The sequence below is a fragment of the Epinephelus lanceolatus genome, chromosome 9 (genome assembly GCF_041903045.1).
Source record: "Epinephelus lanceolatus isolate andai-2023 chromosome 9, ASM4190304v1, whole genome shotgun sequence".
NCBI classification, from domain to species: domain Eukaryota; kingdom Metazoa; phylum Chordata; class Actinopteri; order Perciformes; family Serranidae; genus Epinephelus; species Epinephelus lanceolatus.
This window is the reverse complement of record NC_135742.1, coordinates 4,144,415-4,169,875: the sequence shown is the minus strand read 5'-3', so window position 1 is coordinate 4,169,875 and position 25,461 is coordinate 4,144,415. Positions and strand designations below refer to the sequence as shown.

Genomic DNA, 25,461 nt, shown 5'->3' with positions numbered 1-25,461 from the left:
CCTAACCCTAACCCTACGTTTTAACCCCAACATACCCCCCCAATAGACCGTTCTAGTTAGCAGAGCGCTAAACCACAAGTAGCCAACTCGTCTGGTGGGAGTCTGTAGTCCACAGTGTGAAGGCACTGCCCGATCATGTGGGTAACTTTATACGCCACAATTGAACCATTTTGGCTTCATGCGCCACTGAGCAGCTTTTCTTAGGAATTAATGGGGCCTCGTTGCCAATGCTGTGTCCAGGGGTCTCATTTAAAAACACTGCATACGCACAAAACGAAGCCTGAAAGAGGCGTACGCCACTTCCCACGCAAAAGTTGTGATCTGTAAAAACAGACTTGATGGGGGAAACTTTGGCTCATTCGGCTTATGAACATTTTAGAGATGTGAAGTTGGCGATGCAGATGGTGAGGTGGAAGCCTGATTGTAGAAATTGTCAAATATTTTTTGGTGCACGCCATTTTTTTTTTGTCCACACACACATTTCTAGTATGGATCCTACGCACTGTTCTAGAAATGAGACCTCAGATCTGTTTATACATCCATGGACAGGATGGATTCAAGACGCCAGTTAGCACATCAACAACACAATGCAATGTTGCAAGAACAAAGCATATTTATCGTGAGCTAGCGAATCATTAACACAAACAAATACGAACTGTTTCTGCTGAAGAGCTTGGTGGCTTAAAAAAAAAAAAAAAAAAAAAAAGATTCGCTAATGTGACACGTTAGTTTCGATTTCACGCCCTCTTTACCTTAGCTGTTTGTTTACTTTCCTCACTTCGGTTTCTCCTCTCGTGCACTGAGTTGAACTGCTAATCTGTGATTTAAGTAACTGACGGACTCCACTGGCTTTGACGCTAATTCAACATGCTGAATCCACCAAAAAATGGCTGACTAGTGCCAACAGTGCGGGACACACAGCAAAAACTAGGGTGACAGATGCTCACCGAGGGCCAAACATTGACTAACAGTCGACTGTGGGCTTGGTGTGTCAGGGCCCTTCCACTTGCATCTGTTGCACGTATCTTTATGTAGACAGTTTCTTTCTTCAGTCTGTGTAGCTTCAACATGATACTGAAGTTTCCTGTCCATGTCCATTAAAATAAATCCACCACACACAACAGTAAAATCAGAACACTTCATAATTTTAACCAAGGTTAGCATTCAGACAGCTCTCACATTAGTAGTAATCATACTCTAAATGTGCTCTTAAAGCACCATGGGAGCTGTAGTTCTTCACTGATAACAAATAGAGCTCTCCACCTTCAGCGTAGCTCAGGAAATATCTGAAGAGGCAAACCTGAAATCTGTTGTCTACACTTTTAATGGATAGCATTAATGTCTCAGCCAAATTTAACAGGGGAATTGAAGGCTAAAATATAAATATGCACATAAACTAGGAGGTTAGTTGGATACATATTGCAAGATATTACAAATTTAACAACCAATATTACTGTAGTGTCCACTTTAGAGATGTTTCAATACCTTTCAATATCTGCCGATACTGAGTAAAATAAAATTTAACATCTGTATACTACTGACACTGTATGGAAGTGAAATGATTGCTGTCATTGTTGAGTTTCATGGCTCAGGTTAAACCCTTTGTAAAACCTGAATAAACACATCTGTGATTTCTCTTCAGATGCTTTAAGATTTAAACACTAGTGCCACCTCCAAACTAAAGCCTTGCGTTCTGCACACCTTTTTACTGTTGGGACGTTCCATTATAAAATATTGCCAAATTGCTGACATTGTGCCAGCAGTTAACACCACAGTATTTACTGTCAACTGATTTTTCTTTGTTGCTCTAAAAATGTAGTTGCCAGTGGCTACACAATGCAACTTTCTGGAGGCTACCGGGAAGACTGCCGTTTTATTTGAGTGTGAAACTACTTTAAAGTTTATTATTAAATTATGTGGTGTAAGATCGTTGCACTCGCTGATACCTGATTCAGCATTTTCGGCAGTATCAGAGGCATTTCTGAAACTGGAATTAATATCTGAACAAATCTACTTTTAATCTATTACACCATCGTGACCATTGTTCCAAACACAATTAGGATTTTTTGCATCCATGTAATGAGGTACCTCGACTTTGACTCGGTCATTAATTAGATAAGATTTAATTCCATGAATTGTTTTAAATTGATTCTTTACATTTACTAAATGTTAAATATAATAATAAACCAGAAATGTTATAAAAGCTATAATATTACCACAGATAACACATTTGTAAAACCCTGCACCTTTTCTTTGCGGGTCATTTTTAACCTTTTAAAGGTCCAGTGTGCAGGATTCAGGGGGATATACTGGCAGAAATACAATATAATATAATGAGTTTGTTTCCTTTAGGGAATAGTCCTCTGAAAATAAGAGTAGTCGTGTTCTCCTTAACTTAGCATGAGCCTTTTATATGTACATAGGGAGCAGGTCTTCCTTTACGGAGATCGCCATGTTTCTACAGTAGCCCAGAACAGACAAACCAAACGCTGGCTCCAGATAGAACACATTTGCGTTTTCATGTTTCCGCCAAACTGCAATGAGCAGCGCCGGAGTCATGCTGATTGGTAACATGAACATGCTTTATTCAGTGTTTCTAGCAGTATAAATCACCTGGTGTGTTTGAAAACCTCCTGAACGTCTGGATCTTAAGTTATCAGAGAAAAAAAGCGACCTCACATCAGCATGTGTTGGACGAGCTGCAAACAGGCACATGCACAACTACTATTCAGTGTTTTTACCAGTTTAAGGGTGCTTTCACACCTAACCTGTTTGGTGTGGTAAAAACAAACTCAGGTCTGTTTGCGTATTTGTTTTGGACAGTGTGAAACCTGTCAGTCGAACCCTGGTGTGGACCAAGACTGCTCAAAATGGTGGGTCTTTATCTGCTTCCAATTGGACTCTGGTGCAGTGAGTTTGTGGTGTGAAAGAAAATGAACCAAACATAGAAGTTTATGATACAGATATGTGACTTTAGCATGATTTTAACAGCTACACAATAATAAGTCCATCTGCTGATTGTGAAATCTGTCCATGATCCCATCATTTATCCTGATAAGCCAAGTTGTGGGCGAGCCGCCCGTCTTCGAGATGCCAAATAGCGTCGCAGATGCACTTGATTTGTAACGTAAATCTGCTTTAATCAGTGCTTTTAGTGGTTTTAATCACCTGGTCTGTTTGTTTTGGAAAGTAGGAGATAATAGGATAATTCAGCTCCCAGTAAAAATCTGCAATTCAAAGCTAGGCGCCATCAAATCCCCCTCAATCTGTCACACTTTACCTTTAAACCTTTGCAGCTATTTCATCTTGAGAGATTCCAAAACAAAACAAGTCTGTAAAAGATGAAGATATTTATGTGTTACAGAAATCTGTTGATGATCTAATGACTCCTTGTGGTTTACACCAAAAACCCAGCAACTGTGTGACAGCAGGAGACTTTACAACAGGTGATAAACTTCAATTTAAGAGCTTATTAGTTTGAGAATAAACCATTAAAACTTATCAAATTATATGTGATATTTCTCCTGGTGCTTCTATATGTAATCATGTTTAAATAGGGATTATATACCATCAACATAGCAATACAGTGTTCGAGACAGTTTGTAAAATGTATTGAAGTCTTAATATTTATAGATAGCATATCTGAGAGAGCTTTAAATACAAAGCTACTTCAGTATTTACATTCAGAGATATATTATAAATATGTGTCTTTACCTGTCGTTGCGTTTTACATATTCAAACATATTAACATGTTTATATATTTATATATTTATAGATATATTCAAAACTCACATACATCCATATGTACAGATAGTAAATATATTTACATACAGGAGGTCACATTGTAGTGAATGTGCCGGTGCTGATGGCCTGTCTGAAGTTGCTTTGGAACACGTAGAGATCCCCGAAGGCAAGAGAAGTATTGCTTTGTGTTTTATTGACGTTTTCTGAGCGAGTTGGGTCAAACAAAGTCTCGTCTGTGGCTTCTTCTTCACTAAAACCTGACCTGGACTTGACAGAGTGTTGCCCGAGGTGTTTTCTCCTCCATATTGCTTTCAATATTGCTGCCGTGTCTCGTGTGGAGGGAGAAACCCAGGGGAGCGCTGCCGCAGTAATTGAGAGGCGTTGGCAGAGTTTAATAAGGGTGAGGGATTAAACAGGAGGTTGAGGCTGCCGCCGAGTCTGGTCTCGGTACATCGGTGGGGTCAGAAAAGATCCTGAGGGCCCAGGTGGATGATGATAGGTGTGGCGATGGTCTGCGGCTGGTAATAGGCACTGTCGATGTACAGGCCGCCTGCAGACGGGAGACACAAGCAGCTAGGGTTAACAGAAATAATCGTTAGCACTTGATATTGATCCTCCTTCTCCTAAACTCTGAGGTGATAAACACCAATGGATGTGGGAAGTGCTTCGACCGTGTCATCAGTGGAAGTCTGAGAACAAAGTTACTGATTCAGAGCAGATTACTCTGTCGTAGCTGTCGTTACTGTTGTAGATGTTGTTACTGTTGTAACTGGTGTTACTGTCGTCTGTTCTCAGGAGGCCTGAAGCAGCTCCCAGGATGTTTAACGCTCAGGGGAAATAAATAGATTCAGTGCAGCCTGTCACATGTATTGACCTCTATCAGTGACAGCAGGTCTGCAGCAACACTGCAATGTTGTTTCTCTCAAGCACAGCTGGATTCTCAGGATTCTAAGGTTGGGGTCCAGATTTGTAAAGCATCCATAACAAAGCAAAATATTGTAATTCTGTATTCCCTGAGATCTGGGTGCTTGGTGACACTGGTAAAAGGTTAGACAATCAGGACTTAAAAAACCAAACAACTTTATTTTGTGACTTCTTTATCTGATTGTGAGAGCACGTGAAATGTAGGAAAACTGTTCACACAACTGCAGTAAGTACACAGATCAAAACTGAAGCAGGAAGTGGGCATGAAAACTGTGATATCTGTAATAATTTCAGTTTCCCTTTGCATGTTGCCAACCTCTTTTTTTGACTGCTTGTTTCTCAACTTCTTTTTAGTGATGTCGATGCACTCCCAGATATCAGCTGTTCACTTGGTGAGTACAAAGTCATTATTCTTATTGAAAGAAATAACAGCCAGTGCTTTGAAAATAAAAACCAAGTTGGAAAAATGAGATTTATCATGCATGAGGTAAAAGAAATATGTTTGATACCTCAGTTATGGATCAGGATTAAAGGTGAATGTGGACAAATTGTGTATGAATCATGAAAAAGTTACTCAGCCGTTGACAAAAATATTAATTTATTTAAACAGAATATAACCTACAAACAGGTCAAAATAAAATCTCTCCCTGAAAAGAAAGTAGTTTCACTCAACACAAAATGGCTCAACAGCTCAAATACTCAACAGCAATAACTGTAAACTCGGACTTTGAACATCCAAACAAAAGGAAAAGGTTTCTCAGTGCAAACCGATTATTGTAAACCTGTTTTTTAAAAATCTCCACAGAAACTTAAAACATTGTTAGAAAATATAAAACAACGTTCACATACATGAGTGATAGTTAAAGGAATAATTAATATTTTGACAAAGAAGCTCTCTGATCAATTAACATTTTGTAGTCTGTTTTCTGTCTGTGTAGGTATGGTTACTTGGTTCCCTACAGTGGCTGTTTCATTAGTTCCCTACAGCTGATATTTATTAAGCTCTCTACAATGGATATTTAGTAGTCAGAACATATGTTGTTGTTTTTTTTAAGTTCCCTATGGTGACTGATCGGTTTTTTTTTCTACAGAGGTTGTTGAGTTAGTTCCCATACAGCAGGTGTTTAATTCACTAGTAGAGTAGTTGTTTTTGTTCCCTACAGGGACTGTTTAGTTTCATATTGTTGACATTTAATATTAGGCCAATATGGTGAGTAATTTCTTTAGTTCCCTACAGAACATCTTTAGCCACTTACAGTTCATTAATTTAGTTCCCTGGTTTACATTTCGTAGTCTGTTTATGGTATGTGGATCTTAAGTTTCCAACAAAATATTTTCAGTTCCTTAAGATAGAAATTTTAGTTCCCTACAGCTGATATTTTTTAAACTCCCTACACTGGATATTTACTAGTCAGTACATGTGTTTTTTTTAAGTTCCCTATAGTGACTGATTTGAATTTTCTATGGTGGTTGTTGAATTAGTTCCCATACAGCAGATGTTCAATTCACTAGTGTAGTAGTTGTTTTTGTTCCCTACAGTGTCTGTTTAGTTTCATATTGTTTATATTTAATAGTAGGCCAATATGGTGAGTAATTTCTTTAGTTCCCTGCAGAACATCTTTAGCTCCTTACAATATGTTTATTTAGTTCCCTGGTTTACATTTAGTAGTCTGTTTGGTATGTGGATCTTAAGTTTCCAACAAAATATTTTCAGTTTCTTACAATGGAAATTTTAGTTCCCTACAGCTGATATTTCTTAAACTCCCTACACTGGATATTTACTAGTCAGTACATGTGTTTTTTAAGTTCCCTATGGTGACTGATTTGAATTTTCTATGGTGGTTGTTGAGTTAGTTCCCATACAGCGGATGTTTAGTTCACTAGTATGGAAGCTGTTTTTGTTCCCTACAGTCCCTCCAAGTTTACTGATGTTGATATTTATAGTTGACCAATATGGCAAATAATTTCTTTAGTACCTTACAGTTTTTTACTTAGTTCCCTTAGTTTACAGGTTGTAGTCTGTGTACGGTATGTGTAGCTTAAGTTCCCAACAAAATACTTTTAGTTCCTTACAATGGATATTTTAGTTCCCTGTGCTGGGTATTTTGTTGTTGCAGTTGGTATTATTTTAGTTCCCTATAGTGGCTGTTCATTTAGTTTGCTATGATGGATGTTAATTAAACACACCTGGACAGAGAATTCTGGTAATTTCTTTAGTTCCCTACATAGAACTTTTTTTCTACTTACAGTGGATATTAATTTAGTTTCCTGGGCTGGATAGTTAGCAGTAGCAGTAAAGTGGATAATTTAATATGTATAAATATTTTGTTAAAGGAGCTTAACACTATGTTGATAACTATGGGAACCAAAAAAACAGCCACAGTAGGGGACTGTTCCTTTAGTTCCCAACAGAGACTGTTTTTTTTTCTCTTTGGATATTTCTCAAGGGTTCTACATGGATATTTAGTAGTTGAGTACTTTTACAGTGGGAATTAATTTAGTTTTCTGCACTGGGTGGTTAGAAGTAGCAGTAAAGTGGATATTAAATCATTTGCCAACATTACTTACTAAGTAGCTTTTGTTTAGGGAAATTAACATCATGTTGAGAACAATGGGAACTTAAAAAAACAGCCGCAATAGAGAACTGTTCCTTTACCTGCTAACAGAGGCTGTTGTGTTCCTTTGTTTATTTATTTAGGGTTCCCTACCGTGACTGTATATTTAGTTTGGGTGGATGTTGATAAGTTCTCCCTCAGAGGACTTTTATTTTAGACAGGATATAATTATTAGTGTGTGATGGATTTTTTTAATGTACATACAGAGACTATAAAGTAGAATTTCATTTAGTTTACAGTGAAAGTTTGTTGAGTAGCCTACAGCAGGAGTTTAGCTTTATATGTGTTACTGCGTAACATTTACCTCACCAACCTTTAACACACTGCAGAATGGTTTGATGATCAAAGAGCTTTGTTGTCGAACTGCCACAAGACTTTCTAATGGCCAATTTAATGTAGCCGCTTGCTAATGAGGGAACATGCCATACAACAATGGTACTGATATACTGGGTATACTGGTCAACAGTTTGTGGATTCCAGTGTTGGTTTTTGAGGCTTGTGTCATGAACACAGTAAAAGTCAGGATATAAGACGGGTGACGAACTAAAGGTCAAACCATTGTAAAGAATCTGAGTAAGGTGTTGGGCCACCTTGTGCCGCCATCACAGCTTCAGTGCTCAGTGGTCTTTAATTTGGTGTTTTGATGATGGTGGTTGAGAGCAATGTCTATACGTCAGCCCAAAATCTCCCACAGGTGTTCAATGCTGTTGAGATCTGGTGACAGCTGAGGCCATGGCATATGATTCAAATTATTATCATCCTCATTAAACCATTCAGTGACCCCTCATGCCCTACAGATGGGGCACTGTCATCCTGACCAGACTCAGTTATTAAGGTTTTCCTTTAATTTGCCACCCGTCTGTAACTTCAGGAAGTGACTTCCTGTGAAGTGGGAGAGGTGAGGAGAGGTGAGATTCCTAATAAGGGTAGAGGTGGGTGACGGGGTATGCTGTGGGGACTCTGATGACTGGGACAACTACTGAGGGCATTCTGGAGGGAAAACCTGAGGAAGAGCAAAGAAAAAGAAAAAAAAGAACTCAAATGTTGGGATGTGGTAATGAACAAATGAAATGGATGGATTATCGATCAATGACTGCGAGCTTACCATAGGGAGGGAGGGCACCTGCAGGGCTGTAACCATAAGGAGCACCGAAACCTGGGAGGAAAAAGAGAGAGTGTTGAATCAGAAATGACCTCTCTTGTAAAGCAAATTATTGTTTCTTCCAAAACTGTCAAACTTGCAGAGCTGCTGTGTGAGGTGTGTCCAGGTAGTTTGTCCTGCAGCTGGACTCACCTGGGGGGATGTATCCATGTGTGGGTGGGGTGCTGATGTAGGGAGCTCTGGGGATGACGGGGACACGTGGAGGTCTGGCAGCGAGGGCCGGGAGCGTCAGCACTGAAGCAACAGGCCGTTTGGGCTACACAAACAGACAGCGGTCAGCACTGAACATGACGCAGTTTAGTTCAAAGCTGTCTACAGAAACACCTGATGGACTCACAGGAGGGTTGGGTCTCTTCTTCTTGTTGCTTGTAGATTTGGAGCCAGAGAACAGGCTGTTCAGGGCGGCGAGCGCTGCGCTGGCTTTGGCTACTTTCTTATTGGGACCCGTCCCCCGAAACACCTGCTTGTCCACCTCCACCTGTCACAAGACACAGAGAGGAGGATGTCCTCTGATGAAGTTTGCATAAAGAGGTAGTGTCATGTTTCTTTTTTGTCTTGATGTCTGTTTGTAGGGCTGAAACTGTTAGCTGGGTGAAAAGACTCATAAACTTTGAGCTTTAACGAATAATCAATGAGTTGATTTTATATATATATATATATATATATATATATATACACATACATACAAGACTATAACTTATTTTTGACATAGTCCCAAAAATGGGACATACAATTTTTTTAGACACTTTTTATGACATACTATATTAAAACATTTCTATGGCATACAAACTACTGTACACTGTGACCTTTTTTTTGGACTAAGTATATGTATGTATGTATGTATTTATATATGTGATTTTTGACAACATACCAAACTATGACATTTTTTCATAACTTTTGAAGACATTTGATACTATGACTTTTTTCAATCATAACTGACTATATACTATACTATGAAGTATTTTCTATATTATTCATATTCTTCATAATTTCGGACGACATACTATACTATGACGTCTTTTCATAATTTCGAACAACATACAATACTATGGCATTTTTTCGTGATTTTGGACGACATGCTATACTATGACGTTTTTCCATAATTTCGAACAACATACAATACTATGGCATTTTTTCATGATTTTGGACGACATGCTATACTATGACGTATTTTTCATGATTTTGGACGACATGCTATACTACGACGTTTTTTCATGATTTTGGACGACATACTATACTATGACGTTTTTTCATAATTTCGAACAACATACAATACTATGGCATTTTTTCATGATTTTGGACGACATGCTATACTATGACGTTTTTCCATAATTTCGAACAACATACAATACTATGGCATTTTTTCATGATTTTGGACGACATACAATACTATGAGGTTTTTTTCATGGTTTTGGACGACATACTACTATGACGTTTTTTCATAATTTCGAACAACATACAATACTATGGCATTTTTTCATGATTTTGGACGACATGCTATACTATGACGTCTTTTCATAATTTCGAACAACATACAATACTATGGCATTTTTTCGTGATTTTGGACGACATGCTATACTATGACGTTTTTTCATAATTTCGAACAACATACAATACTATGAGGTTTTTTCATGGTTTTGGACGACATGCTATACTATGACGTTTTTTCATAATTTCGAACAACATACAATACTATGAGGTTTTTTCATGGTTTTGGACGACATGCTATACTATGAAATTTTTCATAATTTTGGACGACAAACTTTACTATGACGTTTTTCCATAATTTCGAACAACATACAATACTATGGCATTTTTTCATGATTTTTGATGACATGCTAACGATGACGTTTTTTAATGATTTTGGACGACATGTCATACTATGACGTTTTTTCATGATTTTTTTGACTACAAACAATACTGATTTTGGACGACATGCTATACTATGACATTTTTTTAATGTTTTAATGTTTTTGGTGACAAAGTATGATTTGACTTTTGTTCTTGTTTTTTTAATGACATAATATACTTGGCTTTGTCTCTGGAGCCTTTGTGCTCCACTGTCTGGCAGGTTCCCCCATATCGCAGCTACGCCTGGATCATGTGTCGTGGTCATACTGCTGCTGTGGTCCTGCCTGATGCCTCCTCCTACTGCTGTTATTATAAGTCATACTTCTACTGTTATTACACACATTAGATTATTATTGCCACATACATATACTTTTATCATTTATATGAATGATCTTTCAGACCAGTTAAGAAACTGTAAAACAGGTTGTATGGTTGGTAGTGTACTTATTAATCACCTTATGTATGCCGATGATTTGGCAATTGTTTCGCCTAGCAGTGCTGGGTTTCAAGAGCTGCTCAACATACGTTCTGATTATGGTGTAAAATTTGATGTGAATTATAACGCTAAGAAGAGTTCTGTTATGATTTGCAGAGTAAAAGGGGATAAGGACCTCACTTTTCCATCTTTTTACCTGTCAGGACAAGTGCTCCCTGCTTGCTCTAAAACGAAATATCTGGGACACATCATCACTGATGATATGATGGAGGATGATGATATGAATAGACAGCGTCGTATTTTATACATGCAGGCAAATTTGTTGACCAGAAGATTTTCCTGGTGTTCAGAGAAGGTTAAAGTGAGTCTTTTCAGGGCTTACTGCACCCCTTTTTATACTTTGCCCTTGTGGATTAAGTTTAAAAAGGCCAGCATCCGCAAACTTCAGGTTGCGTATAATGATTGTCTGCGAATTTTGCTTGGGAAACCAAGATGGTATAGTGCAAATGAACTTTTTTGTAAAGTACAAGTAATCACATTTCATGCTCTTTTGAGATGATTGATATTCAAATTTATATGTTGACTTAACAGTTCTTGTAATGCCATTATAATGACGTTGATTAACCCTGTCCTCAGTACTGTACGATACCAGTCTGCTATGTGGAAACACTGGTATGACTGTCTTTTTTAAATATTGTATGTTTGTCTGTCTTTTTTAATGGACCTGGAGTCTAAATAAAAAGGTTGATTGATCGTCATATATAAATATATATCATAACATATGGTACCACAATTACTGTTTTTATTATTGTAATCTTGTTACTAAAATTAATATTAAGCCCTGGATCTGTCTGTCTCTCTTTATGTATCATTATGTCATATGGATCACTGTAATGTTATAATGCTACTCTATTCTATACACACAACATCTATTTCACATCTGTCCATCCTGGAAGAAGGATCCCTCCTCAGTTGCTCTTCCTGAGGTTTTCACCATTTTTTGTTTCCTGTTTAAGTGTTTCTTTTTTGGGATGTTTTTCCTTATCTGCTGTAAGGGTCCAAAGGACTGTCTTACTGTATGCTGTAAAGCCTTTGAGGCAAATTGTGATTTGTGATATTGTGCTTTAGGAATAAAACTGAATTGAAATGAATATACAGTGGCCTTGTTTCATGATACTATGACGTTTCTTTACTGTTTTGGAAGACATACTATGCCATGATTTTCCTTTCATGATTTTGGACTACAAATTACACTATGAAGTTTTTTCATGATTTTGGACGACATGCTATACTATGACTTTTTTTTTCATAATTTTTGACTTTTTCATGATTTTGGACGACATACTATACTATGACTTTTTTCATGATTTTGGACGACATACTATACTATGACTTTTTTCACGATTTTGGACGACATACTATACTATGACTTTTTTCATGATTTTGGACGACATACTATGACTTTTTTTCATAATTTTTGAAGACATGCTGTACTATGACTTTTTTCATGGTTTTGGACGACATACTATACTATGACTTTTTTTCACAATTTTTGACGACATACTATACTATGACTTTTTTTCATGATTTTGGACAACATACTATACTATGACTTTTGTTTTCATAATTTTTGATGTCATGCAATATTACGACTTTTTTCATGATTTTGGACGACATACTATGACTTTTTTCATGATTTTGGACGACATACTATGACTTTTTTTCATAATTTTTGAAGACGTGCTGTACTATGACTTTTTTCATGATTTTGGACGACATACTATACTATGACTTTTTTCACGATTTTGGACGACATACTATACTATGACTTTTTTCATGATTTTGGACGACATACTATGACTTTTTTTCATAATTTTTGAAGACATGCTGTACTATGACTTTTTTCATGGTTTTGGACGACATACTATACTATGACTTTTTTTCACAATTTTTGACGACATACTATACTATGACTTTTTTTCATGATTTTGGACAACATACTATACTATGACTTTTGTTTTCATAATTTTTGATGTCATGCAATATTACGACTTTTTTCATGATTTTGGACGACATACTATGACTTTTTTCATGATTTTGGACGACATACTATGACTTTTTTTCATAATTTTTGAAGACGTGCTGTACTATGACTTTTTTCATGATTTTGGACGACATACTATACTATGACTTTTTTTCATAATTTTTGACGACATACTATACTATGACTTTTTTTCATAATTTTTGAAGACATGCTGTACTATGACTTTTTTCATGATTTTGGACGACATACTATACTATGACTTTTGTTTTCATAATTTTTGATGTCATGCTATATTACGACTTTTTTCATGATTTTGGACACATGCTATACTATCACTTTTTTTTCATAATTTTTGACTTTTTCATGATTTTGGACGACATACTATACTATGACTCATGATTTTGGACGACATGCTATACTATGACTTTTTTCATGATTTTGGACAACATACTATACTATGACTTTTGTTTTCATAATTTTTGATGTCATGCTATATTACGACTTTTTTCATGATTTTGGACACATGCTATACTATCACTTTTTTTTCATAATTTTTGACTTTTTCATGATTTTGGACGACATACTATACTATGACTCATGATTTTGGACGACATACTATACTATGACTTTTTTCATGATTTTGGACGACATACTATACTATGACTCATGATTTTTGACGACATGCTATACTATGACTCATGATTTTGGACGACATACTATACTATGACTTTTTTCATGATTTTGGACGACATACTATACTATGACTTTTTTTCATAATTTTTGACGACATACTATACTATGACTTTTTTTCATGATTTTGGACAACATACTATACTATGACTTTTGTTTTCATAATTTTTGATGTCATGCAATATTACGACTTTTTTCATGATTTTGGACGACATACTATGACTTTTTTCATGATTTTGGACGACATACTATGACTTTTTTTTCATAATTTTTGAAGACGTGCTGTACTATGACTTTTTTCATGATTTTGGACGACATACTATACTATGACTTTTTTTCATAATTTTTGACGACATGCTGTACTATGACTTTTTTCATGATTTTGGACGACATACTATACTATGACTTTTTTTCATAATTTTTGAAGACATGCTGTACTATGACTTTTTTCATGATTTTGGACGACATACTATACTATGACTTTTTTCATGATTTTGGACGACATACTATGACTTTTTTTCATAATTTTTGAAGACATGCTGTACTATGACTTTTTCATGATTTTGGACGACATACTATACTATGACTTTTTTTCATAATTTTTGACGACATACTATACTATGACTTTTTTTCATGATTTTGGACAACATACTATACTATGACTTTTGTTTTCATAATTTTTGATGTCATGCTATATTACGACTTTTTTCATGATTTTGGACGACATACTATACTATGACTTTTGTTTTCATAATTTTTGATGTCATGCTATATTACGACTTTTTTCATGATTTTGGACACATGCTATACTATCACTTTTTTTTCATAATTTTTGACTTTTTCATGATTTTGGACGACATACTATACTATGACTCATGATTTTGGACGACATACTATACTATGACTTTTTTCATGATTTTGGACAACATACTATACTATGACTTTTGTTTTCATAATTTTTGATGTCATGCTATATTACGACTTTTTTCATGATTTTGGACACATGCTATACTATCACTTTTTTTTCATAATTTTTGACTTTTTCATGATTTTGGACGACATACTATACTATGACTCATGATTTTGGACGACATACTATACTATGACTTTTTTCATGATTTTGGACGACATACTATACTATGACTCATGATTTTTGACGACATGCTATACTATGACTCATGATTTTGGACGACATACTATACTATGACTTTTTTCATGATTTTGGACGACATACTATACTATGACTTTTTTTCATAATTCTTGAAGACATACTATACTATGACTTTTTTTCATAATTTTTGATGACATACTATACTATGACTTTTTCATGATTTTGGACGACATACTATACTATGCATTCTTTTCATAATTTTTGACGTCATGCTATACTATGACTTCTTTTCATGGTTTTGGACGACATACTATACTATGACTTTTTCATAATTTTGGACGACATACTATACTATGACTTTTTTTTCATAATTTTTGACGACATGCTGTACTATGACTTTTTTCATGATTTTGGACGACATACTATACTATGACTTTTTTTCATAATTTTTGACAACATGCTATACTATGACTTTTTTCATGATTTTGGACAACATACTATACTATGACTTTTGTTTTCATAATTTTTGATGTCATGCTATATTATGACTTTTTTCATAATTTTGGACACATGCTATACTATCACTTTTTTTTCATAATTTTTGACGACATACTATACTATGACTTTTTTTCATGATTTTGGACGACATGCTATACTATCATTTTTTTTTTCATAATTTTTGACGACATACTATACTATGACTTCTTTTCATAATTTTTGACGACATGCTATACTATGACTTTTTTTCATAATTTTTGACGACATGCTATACTATGACTTTTTTTCATGATTTTGGACGACATACTATACTATGACTTTTTTTTGTCATTTTCAACGACATGCCATACTATGACTTTTTTTAAATGATTTTTTTTAGGACATAATATAACTTTTTTTCATGATTTGTGACAACATACTATGCACACCCTAACTTTTCTGAATATACATTATACTATGAATTTTCTAATGACATATTTATGGGATAACACAAGTTTCGGAATAACTTGCCCATATGTACCAAATAATTGCTTTTCCTAATCTGATATGCTTACACTTTCCATTGCACTCACTTAGCCTTGTTTTACAGCATAGAACATTTTCACCCCTGCAGCCCTGTCCTCAGCTAACTGTGTCCACACTTGATGCTGTGTCTGTTACTTTTCCAGTAAAATTAATTTTTTTCTGCTCTCCTTTCTGACAGGTCATGTGTGGGAATTCTTGGAGGTTCACAAGTCCTCATATATAACATCCTTTAAGATGGCTTGTACTTCTATCTGACTTCAACATCCAGACAGAGATACTGTTGCCCCAACACACAAAGCTGTTTACTAACTCGACCTGATTTTCACCAGGAACTGTTCAACCACGAACCTTTTTGGAGCTATTCCTCATGTCTCTGACAACCTCTTCACATCCTTCTCTTTGAAAGTTCTCTCCTCTGCAAATATTGTCCCAATCCACCACAGCCATCATTCCCTGTCTCCCTCTTCTCACTACAGCTCTTTCTTTCAATCCAAAACGTAATCTTCGTTCTCCAACTCCCATTTAAACGTATTGTTTCATTTTCTGTTTTGTAATGGCTGAATGCACTTATTGTAAGTCCCTTTGGATTAAAACATCAGCTAATCAAATGTAATGATTCTTTGTTCATGGCACTCATTTCTTTATCTGTTCCATCACTGCTCACGCTCATTACTCAGTTCCTGTTTTGTGTCTTCTAAACAAAGTGGAAATACATCATTTGTGTTTGACAAATAATTTTTTTCAGGGAACAAGTTGCTCCACATTTATCATCATGACTGCTTCAGAGAAATACTTCTCAGAGAAATACAAGAACATGGTGCCCAATAATATCCAGAAATTTAGACTGGAAATCAAAAACATTCTATTTGTACAAAGTAGATGTGAAAAATAAACTTATAAAGTGTATGTCAGTTTGATTTCACAAGATAACCCTGGTGTCATGTTGAGCTGTCGTTCCTGGCATTTTAAAAGTGTGTGAAGATGTTCTGATATGCAGGAAGCTGAACATCAAACGCCATCCCTCCTTCATCAATTCCTAATAAGACCCTCTGAAAGGAAGACAGGAAATCTATGAAGTTGTGTGTGTGTGTGTGTGTGTGTGTGTGTGTGTGTGTACCTCTATGATGAAGCGTTTGTCGTAGCTGCTGCCGCTCTCTGATATCAGCTCATATTTGAGGCCGCGGCGTTTCTCATTCAGCTCCATCACTGGGTTCTTACCTCCTGCCGTCAGGATGGGACCTGGAGCTCTGGACTACAAACGATGAGAGAGGAAACGTTTATCAAATATTCCTAAATGTGCTAAAGTGCTGATGTTTCCACAAAGTAAGACAAGATTTCCCTTAAGCTCTGTCACATCACGTATCCCTCCTTTGTGCTGACAAGTTGCATGATACCAGTATGACCTGTCAAAAGCTAAACCATGACCATTAAAGTTCATCCTTTAAAAGGCTCTTTTTTAAATTTTGTTTTATTTTGTTGTTGTTATTCTGCTTTTAACTTCTACATCACTATTTTTCATCTTGGTTTTTGTAAAGCACTCTGTAACCTTGCTTTGAAAGTTGCTATAAAGATAAAGTTGATGATTCACTTGCATTGCTGAGAATTTCAGCTTCGTCACACTGGATCCAATTTTCTCCAAACACTTTTTTGTTATTAACCACTAAATCATGTTGCCTCTTAAGGCATCTTGAAAATAATTCAAACAAAATCATCTGAAAAAGAAAAATCAAGGAAAGGACAGCTGATCACAGATTATTCCCTTTTAAAAATACTTACTGACATTTTTATGACAATTTTTTAACATGCTTTACTACGAAATTTTTGTGGTACTTTAACAACATACTATACTACGACATTTTCATGGCAGGTTTTAACAACAAACCATAATGCGACGTTTTTAAGGCATTTTAAACAACATATTATTCTATGACATTTTTACAACATTTTTAACAACGTACTATACTATGACATTTTTAAGGCATTTTTTCGACATACTATACTATGACATTTTTAGCGGCAGTTTTTACAACATACTATATGGTTTTTTTAGCCATTTTTAACAACATACTATACTATGTCATTTTAAGCCATTTTAAATGCCATAACATTTTTAAGGCATTTTTTCGACATACTATACCTTGACATTTTTAAGGCATTTTTTAAAGACATATCATCATTTTATGACATTTTTACAAGTTTTAACGACATACTATACAATGACATTTTTATGGCATTTTTTCAAACAAACTATACTATGGCATTTTTAAGCTGATTTTAAAGCAGCTGTGCGGAACTTTTTGTTTTCGTTGATTATAGCGCCCCTTTGGTCGAAGCAGTATGACACCCACAGCCTGGTGTCGTAAAATCTTGACTGCAGCCGGCAATTACCGCATGCATTTGTTTTGGAGAGCGAGAGGATTAACTAACGTCAAGTCAGTCCAAGTAATTAGTGGAAACAGCAAAATTACTCAGTAAATTCTCCTGTCGTGTTTCTGTTCTGATCTAATCTGTTGTGTATTTTGAGCTACTAAGGCTACCGTAGTAGTGTGAGCCTCAAGTTATTCTGGGTTATGTAGTAACCGTTGTTGTACTACTGGAAACAATGAGCAGCCGTATGCGTTCGGTGTAAGGAGGAATAAACAGTTAACAAGTCATCTGCTGAGTCCGCATTATTATGTGAAAAGAATACTCCGATGATTTGGGAGTTATGCCCTTTCTCTATCATTTTCATATTGAGACAGCGGTTAGCATGGCACTTGTAGGGGGTCAGTACATCTTGCGCGGAGGGATACACCGGTGAGCAACAGCTGCAGCTGGCACTGGGACAGGTACGCTAGGTCACTCGGTAAAAGCAAACAAAGAGACGGCATGGACGATATTACTCACCCGACTGAAAGCTGTCCATCAGCTCCTGCAGGCCTGGGCGTTTTTTCCAGTTCATATTAGGAACATGAAAAAAAGTTTCAATCACGCCAGGATTAGTGATTGCTGCAAAGTTTTCACTCCTTGTGATGCACTCTCTGCGGCGGTTTTCCTCCTGATGATATATCTCCCCAACGATGGTAGCACCGAATTCCATTCTGTGCAGCAAAATGGGAGCGGAGGATTCAGCCTCCCTTCTCGCCCGCTCAGCATCCAACACATGGAGTTCCTCATCTGTATGCTCCGGCTCAAACAGGTATGGCTCTGGGTCTGTGTCCGCTACAAGAAACTCTTCAAAATCGCGTTCAAAGTCGTCCATTGCAGCTGCTATAGTCCGGAGATATTGCTAGGCTAAATAAACAGCTGAGTTTTGTTTACAAGCTACGTCTGTGCCTGCTCACCGGTGTATCCCTCCGCGGATCACAGCGCAGGACGTACTGACCCCCTGTAAGCGCAATGCTAACCACTGAGACCCAGCCACTGGACGTACAGACACAAAAAAGATATCGATCATGTTGTCTCAGTATGAAAATGATAGAGAAAGGGCATAACTCCCAAATGGTCGGAGTATTCTTTTATGTGAAGATACACAGTGAAGACATAACATAATCCTAACACAGCAAAGCTGTTACCTGCAGCCTTCGCTTGCAAAGCTAATGCTACTAACGTTCAGCTAACGTTAGGTCAGTCCAAGTAATTAGTGGAAACATGCTAACATGCTAACGTTACACACAAATTAGTAGTAAAGTAAGACCTGATCATAATGTTCTGGTGTAGCTCTGAATTTCTTATAAACTGAGGACAACTGCCTGCTGTATATTTGTGTTCATGGTCACAGTCACAGATAATTTTACATGATGCTCCTTCGTTATCCGCCATGACATCAAAAGTACAACCAAGTCCTCATAGATACATCTCTGGTAAAACTGTTAGGTGTTATGTGTTCAGCAATGCTTGTTGCGTACTGCTTACTCGAAGAACACTGTAAACACGGCTCCTTCTTCTGTGGTTTAATTGCTGCAGGCCACTGCGGGCGAGCAGAATCACTTCCGCCTCAGGTCTGCTGACTTCCGCTGTGTGTCCGACCCGAGCAAGGCTACACTAAATAGCCATATAGAGAAAGGCTTTTTTGTCTTTTTGTGGGGGGCGGGGATACGAACTAGGGGCAGTTTTATTAATGGTAAAAAGTTCTACACAGCTGCTTTAACGACAAACTATACTATGACATTTTTGAGGCTTTTTTTAAACAACATACTATCCACCTTATTTTTCACGGAAACACAGGGGCAAAACAGAACGCAGCCAGCTTCCGTTTTTTTGTGCGACACTTCCGGTCCAGCACTCTTATCACTGTGTAAATGGGAATCACCTTGTTGTTTACCTTGCTGAGTTTAGCTATATATATGTATATATCACATTTTTCACGTCACTATATCACCGTTTAGACTAATCGGATGTTTGTAAAGTCTATAAACACAATGACTGAACAAACATTAGTATTTTCTCTGTGTGTAATTAATAACATGGTTATCGTAGATTAGCTGGGCTAACCGTTAGCTGTTAGCCGTTAGCCGTGTCTGTAATAACTCACTAAACTCACAAAGTGGCCCGTGAAAAAAATATTTTCTCCAGCGGATGTCTTAGTTACAACATGATTGAGCTAACTGGAGTAGTTTCATGTCATATCCGACAACGGGAGGCTTTTAACAGATGACGATCCTGATGTTAGCTTTGCTGCTAGTGTTAACGTTAGCTGTCCGTCAGCTGCAGCCACTGATGCTTTCTAGACATCGTGATTTCCCAAAACTGAATAAATACCACACATAGCAACACAAAACTGCTTTGCTAGCTCAATCATGTTGTAACGGCTGGATGGTTGATGCGTACATGCTGATTCAGGTGCTATCAGAGCCGATCCGTGCATCACTATGGCTTAACGATCAACTCAGTCAATTAAAACAACCCGTCCTGTGTTAGGAGTGTATGTCGCTGACAGAGAGAAAGAAAGAAAGAAAGAAAGAAAGGGGAAAAAAAGATAGAAAAGCAGCGTACACCTCACATATTTATTTCTCACAGTTGCGCACACGTTTGGCAGGCATGCAGAAGCACCGTCTGTGTGTCGAGGGTGCGAGCCGCAGATTCAGCTGCTCAGGTAGGGAGGCTGTGATTCGGTTCTGCAGGTTCTCTGCTGGTACACTGGAGACGGGGATCAAGCAGTTTGTCTCACTCGGGATAGATTGTGCTTTGTTGGTCCATAGTTTATGATTGACGTGCGATTTATTCGCGTTTAGAGGGAATAAATTTCTGTTATAACGGAAACGTGGGCACAGTTATCTATACAAAATACACAGACTAACTAACTAACTAACTAACTAACTGATTGACTAACATAAACAACTGAAAATTGAAAATAAATTAGCTTGCACCGTTAGCTCCGGTAAGGGAAAGCGGCTGACCGGAAGTCACGCACAAAAAAACGGAAGTTGATCACTATTTACTTCCGTGTTTGAAAATAAGGTGGATACTACGACATTTTCATGGAATTTTTTAATGACATACTATACCTTGACATTTTGAAGGCATTTTTTTCCGACATATTATTCTGACATTTTTACAAAAGTTTTAACGACATACTATACTATGACTTTTTTCTGGCATTTTTTTAGGGTCATACTGTACCATGAAATTTTTGAGGCATTTTATATGACATTCTATACTAAGACATTTTCAAGCTGATTTTAACAACATACTATACTATGACATTTTTGAGGCATTTTTTAGGGTCATACTGTACTGTGACATTTTTAATGTTTTTTTTGTTTTTGTTTTTTTTAACATACTATAGTTTGATGGATATTTTCATGGAATTTTTTAATGACATACTATACCTTGACACTTTTAAGGCATTTTTTCCGACATATTATCCTGACATTTTTACAAAAGTTTTAACGACATACTATACTATGACTTTTTTCTGGCATTTTATAAGGGTCATACTGTACCATGACATTTTTGAGGCATTTTAAATGACATTCTATACTAAGACATTTTTAAGCTATTTTGAACAACATACTATACCATGACATTTTTTTTCTTTTTTTCCTTTTGCAAAATACTATAAACTTTGACATTTTCATAGCATATTTTATTACGTACAATACTGTGATATTTTCATAGCATCATTTTGACACAGTTTTCTATGAACTTTGCTGGTTACAAAAGTACATGTAGTGAAGTTCTGGAGCTGCAGCCAATAAAGAATCCGTATGTAGTAGCCGAACACATTTATCACAAGTTAACAATGTTTTGTTGTGCTATGTTACAATCACTGTAGAGTCCATGTAAGTTGAGATGTGGTGATGATGTAACCAGCTAAAACCCAAAGTGGTGGTGGGGTCTTAAATTGTGTGGAAAGGGTCTTGCAGAATGTCTTTAAATTCAGAATTCTTGTATTTACCCTGAATAAGTTAGCAACCTCCATTACATCATCTGTTGTTTCACAAAAGGCCACAGTCCGTCTGTGCACCAGTCCAGTCCTCATGAGTACTTGTTAATTATCCCTGTGTTTTTCTCTGTGTGTGTGTGTGTGTGTGTGTGTGTGTGTGTGTGTGTTGCCCACCTCCTGTGTGTCTGTGGAGGAGGTGATGGAGGTGGAGCTGGAGCTGGTGGACATCCTGTCATTCTTGCCTTCGCCATCTGACTTCTCATCCGCGCTCAGCGAGTCGATGTCTCCGTCCCCGCCGAGCACAAATCCCAGAGCCTGCAGCGCCTGAAGGGGAAACAACACGAGATGACAAAACACACACACTGTTCTTTACTTCATCACCTTCAGTAAACAGTCAGGATGACATCACATAATTATAAAAGTCATCAGCACACTTTAACTCTAACGTCCCGACACATTCACATCCATCATCTGTGACTGAGCCGTCCTTGAGCAAGGCAGGGAGGCACCTGACAGCTGCTGCCGTGAGGCTGCAAAGTGGCCATCATCAGCAACACACAGACTGGTTGTACTGGGCAGCTCTGACGTGTGAATGTGTAAATGAATGAATAAATGCGTGTGAGAAAGTGTGAGCAGTCAAAGTTAACAAGTTCAATAAAAGCTTTGTCACAAAAAGAACATTCTCTCATCACTCATCGATTTCAAAGAGTCTCTTTGTCACTCACTCTGTTCACTCACAGTCACATCTTTAAACACCTAAACTTCAACAAAGAAACAGAATTACCGCCTTGCAGTTATATGCCTACACAAACCAGTCAAGTTGCAGTTACAGTTCATGTCCATGTCAGTGAAAACATAGATGCTTCACACACAGAAGATCTATACAATCAGCACAGTTTCAAGATTAAAGTCACCAATTCAGTATCTGACCAAATGTCTCCCCTTCTGTTCCTGAGATATGACGCTGCATAATGACCTGAAAAAGGGTTTTTCAGAACAGTGTGATGTCACAGTGAAGTTGACCTTTGACCTTTTGGATATATAATATCATCACTTCTTGAATTATGGCTAAAAACATGAATATAATAGAGAAGGTATCTTTTCTTTGGTGTGTAATCACCTTAAAATCAGAATCATTGTGTTTCACTTCATTAGAATGAGCTGTTTATATCCACATAAGGAGCGGATCATCATTTATGGAGATCACCCTGTTGCTTCATCAGGTTTCTACAGTAGCCCAGAACAGACAAACCAAACACTGACTCTAGATGGGAACATTTTTGTTTTCACGTCATCCACCGTAGTTAGCAGCCCCTCTGTGACGAGCAATTGCTGGAAAACCCTGATATTTAGGGTCCGGGCAGCTGCCCGGACACTATTGTAATCCTAGGTATTCTTCTTCTTCTCCTCATCTTCCAAAGAAATCATACTTCCCATGGGTGAAAACTCACCAAACTTTACATAAAGGTCCAGTCTCATGCCAGATATCCTCAGCTGTAAACTCAAGCCAATAGTCCTGATGGTGGCGCTACAGCAAGCGTCTGAAGTTCAAAACTTTGAAAATTCATAACAAATCAACTATATGTGCTACAACTTCACAACTTTCATCAAACTGTAGCCCCAATACTGAAGAAACTTTTGTACATTTAAACCTATTAAAAATTATGAAGTTCATCACTCTGTTTTTTTCAAAAACTGTAAAACTTCTTAAACCTATCTCCTCCCACAATTTTTGCTCAATTGACACCAAACTTGCTACAGAGCATCTTCAGACTGTCCTACAAAAACTATGTTTCTCAGATTTTTGATTTATCAAAAATTGAGCCTACAGTGCATCAAAATGTTTGACTGTAAACGGTACTGTAAACATACTTGCAAATTCTTGCTAAATAAATCTTCAATGTTCATGAAAAAAATGACAAAATTCTAGAGTCATGGTAGATGATGTGTGACAAATTTCAGAATTTTATCTCAAAAACTGAATTTTTGACAGGATTTTGAATTTTGCTCTAATGTGAACAGTTGGAGTCAATGTAAAAATGGCAATTTTAAACATCAGTTTTTCACTTATGGAGCAAATCAATCATTGTTAAAATAAATTACCAACATCTCCATGCTGTCTAGATGCAGTATGTGTATTTTCAGATTTTTGTTTGGATAACTGAATTTTTTACAGTGGTTTGAAATCTGCTTTTCCACGCATGGACGGCTGCTAAACCTGCACGTCTGGCTTAGTCAATTTGTGAAGCTACACATGAATTGTCACTGACTAATTAGCTCAGTGAGATAGAAATTGATCCTCAGCTGATGCAAAAGGCAGACTGTGTTGCTAAATTCCTAAATGTCTTCCAATTCTTCTGCTTGTTGCTCAGAATTGCCTAAAAATGCCCGGACCCAACCCATCACTGCGCAGCAGCTATAATTTTAGCTGGAAGCTGCTTTACTCACTGTTTTTACCATTTAAATCACCAGGGCTCTCGTTTATAAACAATGTGTACGTACAAAATGAGGCCTGAAAGAGGCGTACGCCACCATGCAAAAGTTGTGATCTATAAAAACAGACTTAAGGAGAAACTTTGACCCATGTTTTTATTCACATTTTGCAAACAGGAAATTGGCGATGGCGAGGTGGAAGCCTGATTGCAAAAATTGTCTGGCTTTTATCCGTACGTACATCTTTAATATGGATCCTATGCATTGTTTTAGAAATGAGACCACTGGTGTGTTTGTATTGGAGAGGAGGAGATCTCTGTGGACAATGAAGCTCCTTTGTAAAAACCTCCTGTACGTCTGGATCAGACATGAGGTGAACACATATTAAATTATCAGAGAAAACAGGTGAGCACACATTAGCAGGGGCTGGGTAAAAGGGCCATCTGTGAAGTGCCGAACAGGGAGGAAGAAAGACTGATACGTATTGGAAACTGCTTTATTCTTACCTGTTATTTTTACTGGTTTCAGCAGGGGTCTCATTTATAAAACAGTGCATAGGATCCATACTCAAAGTGTATCCATCATGTACTGTATGTGCAGACAAAAACAGAAAATGGCATGCGCCAAAATATTCTGATTTATAAAACCATGTGTACACCTGAGAGTGCACAATTTTCTTTTATCAATCCCAAGTCAACTTGGAATTGTCTGCTCATGGATCAGTCTCATATCCCAGCCTCTACATGCTCACTTTCAACCATAAATGCACCTCATGAACACTAATCCATAGAAATGAGCCTGCTAAGCAATGAGTCTTTATGGGTGAATCACGGCAATAGCATTTGGACTGATTGTTTCACGCTTCGCCAAAATGATCGTGAGCATTCTCAACATCCTCGACACAGGGATATCATTTGAAGATGAAAGTTTGAACTCTCGCTCACATTTAATTCCTACAATTCGGCTTCACTTCACCACCTCACCATCTGCGACGCCAATTTCCCCTCTCTCCATGTGTTCATACGCACGGGTCAGAGATTCGCTACAGGTGGCCACATTCT

The 25,461-nt window shown here is 37.1% G+C and overlaps 1 protein-coding gene across 2 annotated transcripts in view; it reads right to left on the bottom strand.

The window, feature by feature from the left end:
- Window positions 1-2,870: 2,870 nt before the first annotated feature.
- The window catches only part of LOC117252484 (spermatid perinuclear RNA-binding protein-like), a 150,687-nt gene continuing 128,096 nt past the window's right edge, over window positions 2,871-25,461 (bottom strand). The window contains exons 13-18 of one of the 2 annotated variants that reach the window (XM_033619443.2): window positions 22,142-22,291; window positions 16,718-16,852; window positions 8,783-8,923; window positions 8,578-8,701; window positions 8,389-8,439; window positions 2,871-4,294 (exon numbers count right to left, since the gene is read on the bottom strand). In XM_033619443.2, coding sequence (XP_033475334.2) covers window positions 4,206-4,294; window positions 8,389-8,439; window positions 8,578-8,701; window positions 8,783-8,923; window positions 16,718-16,852; window positions 22,142-22,291 — 690 coding nt within the window. In that variant the 3' untranslated portion in view covers window positions 2,871-4,205. Of the gene's footprint in view, window positions 4,295-7,077; window positions 8,287-8,388; window positions 8,440-8,577; window positions 8,702-8,782; window positions 8,924-16,717; window positions 16,853-22,141; window positions 22,292-25,461 lie in introns of those variants that run through there. The other variant, XM_078171180.1, reaches the window with a different exon arrangement.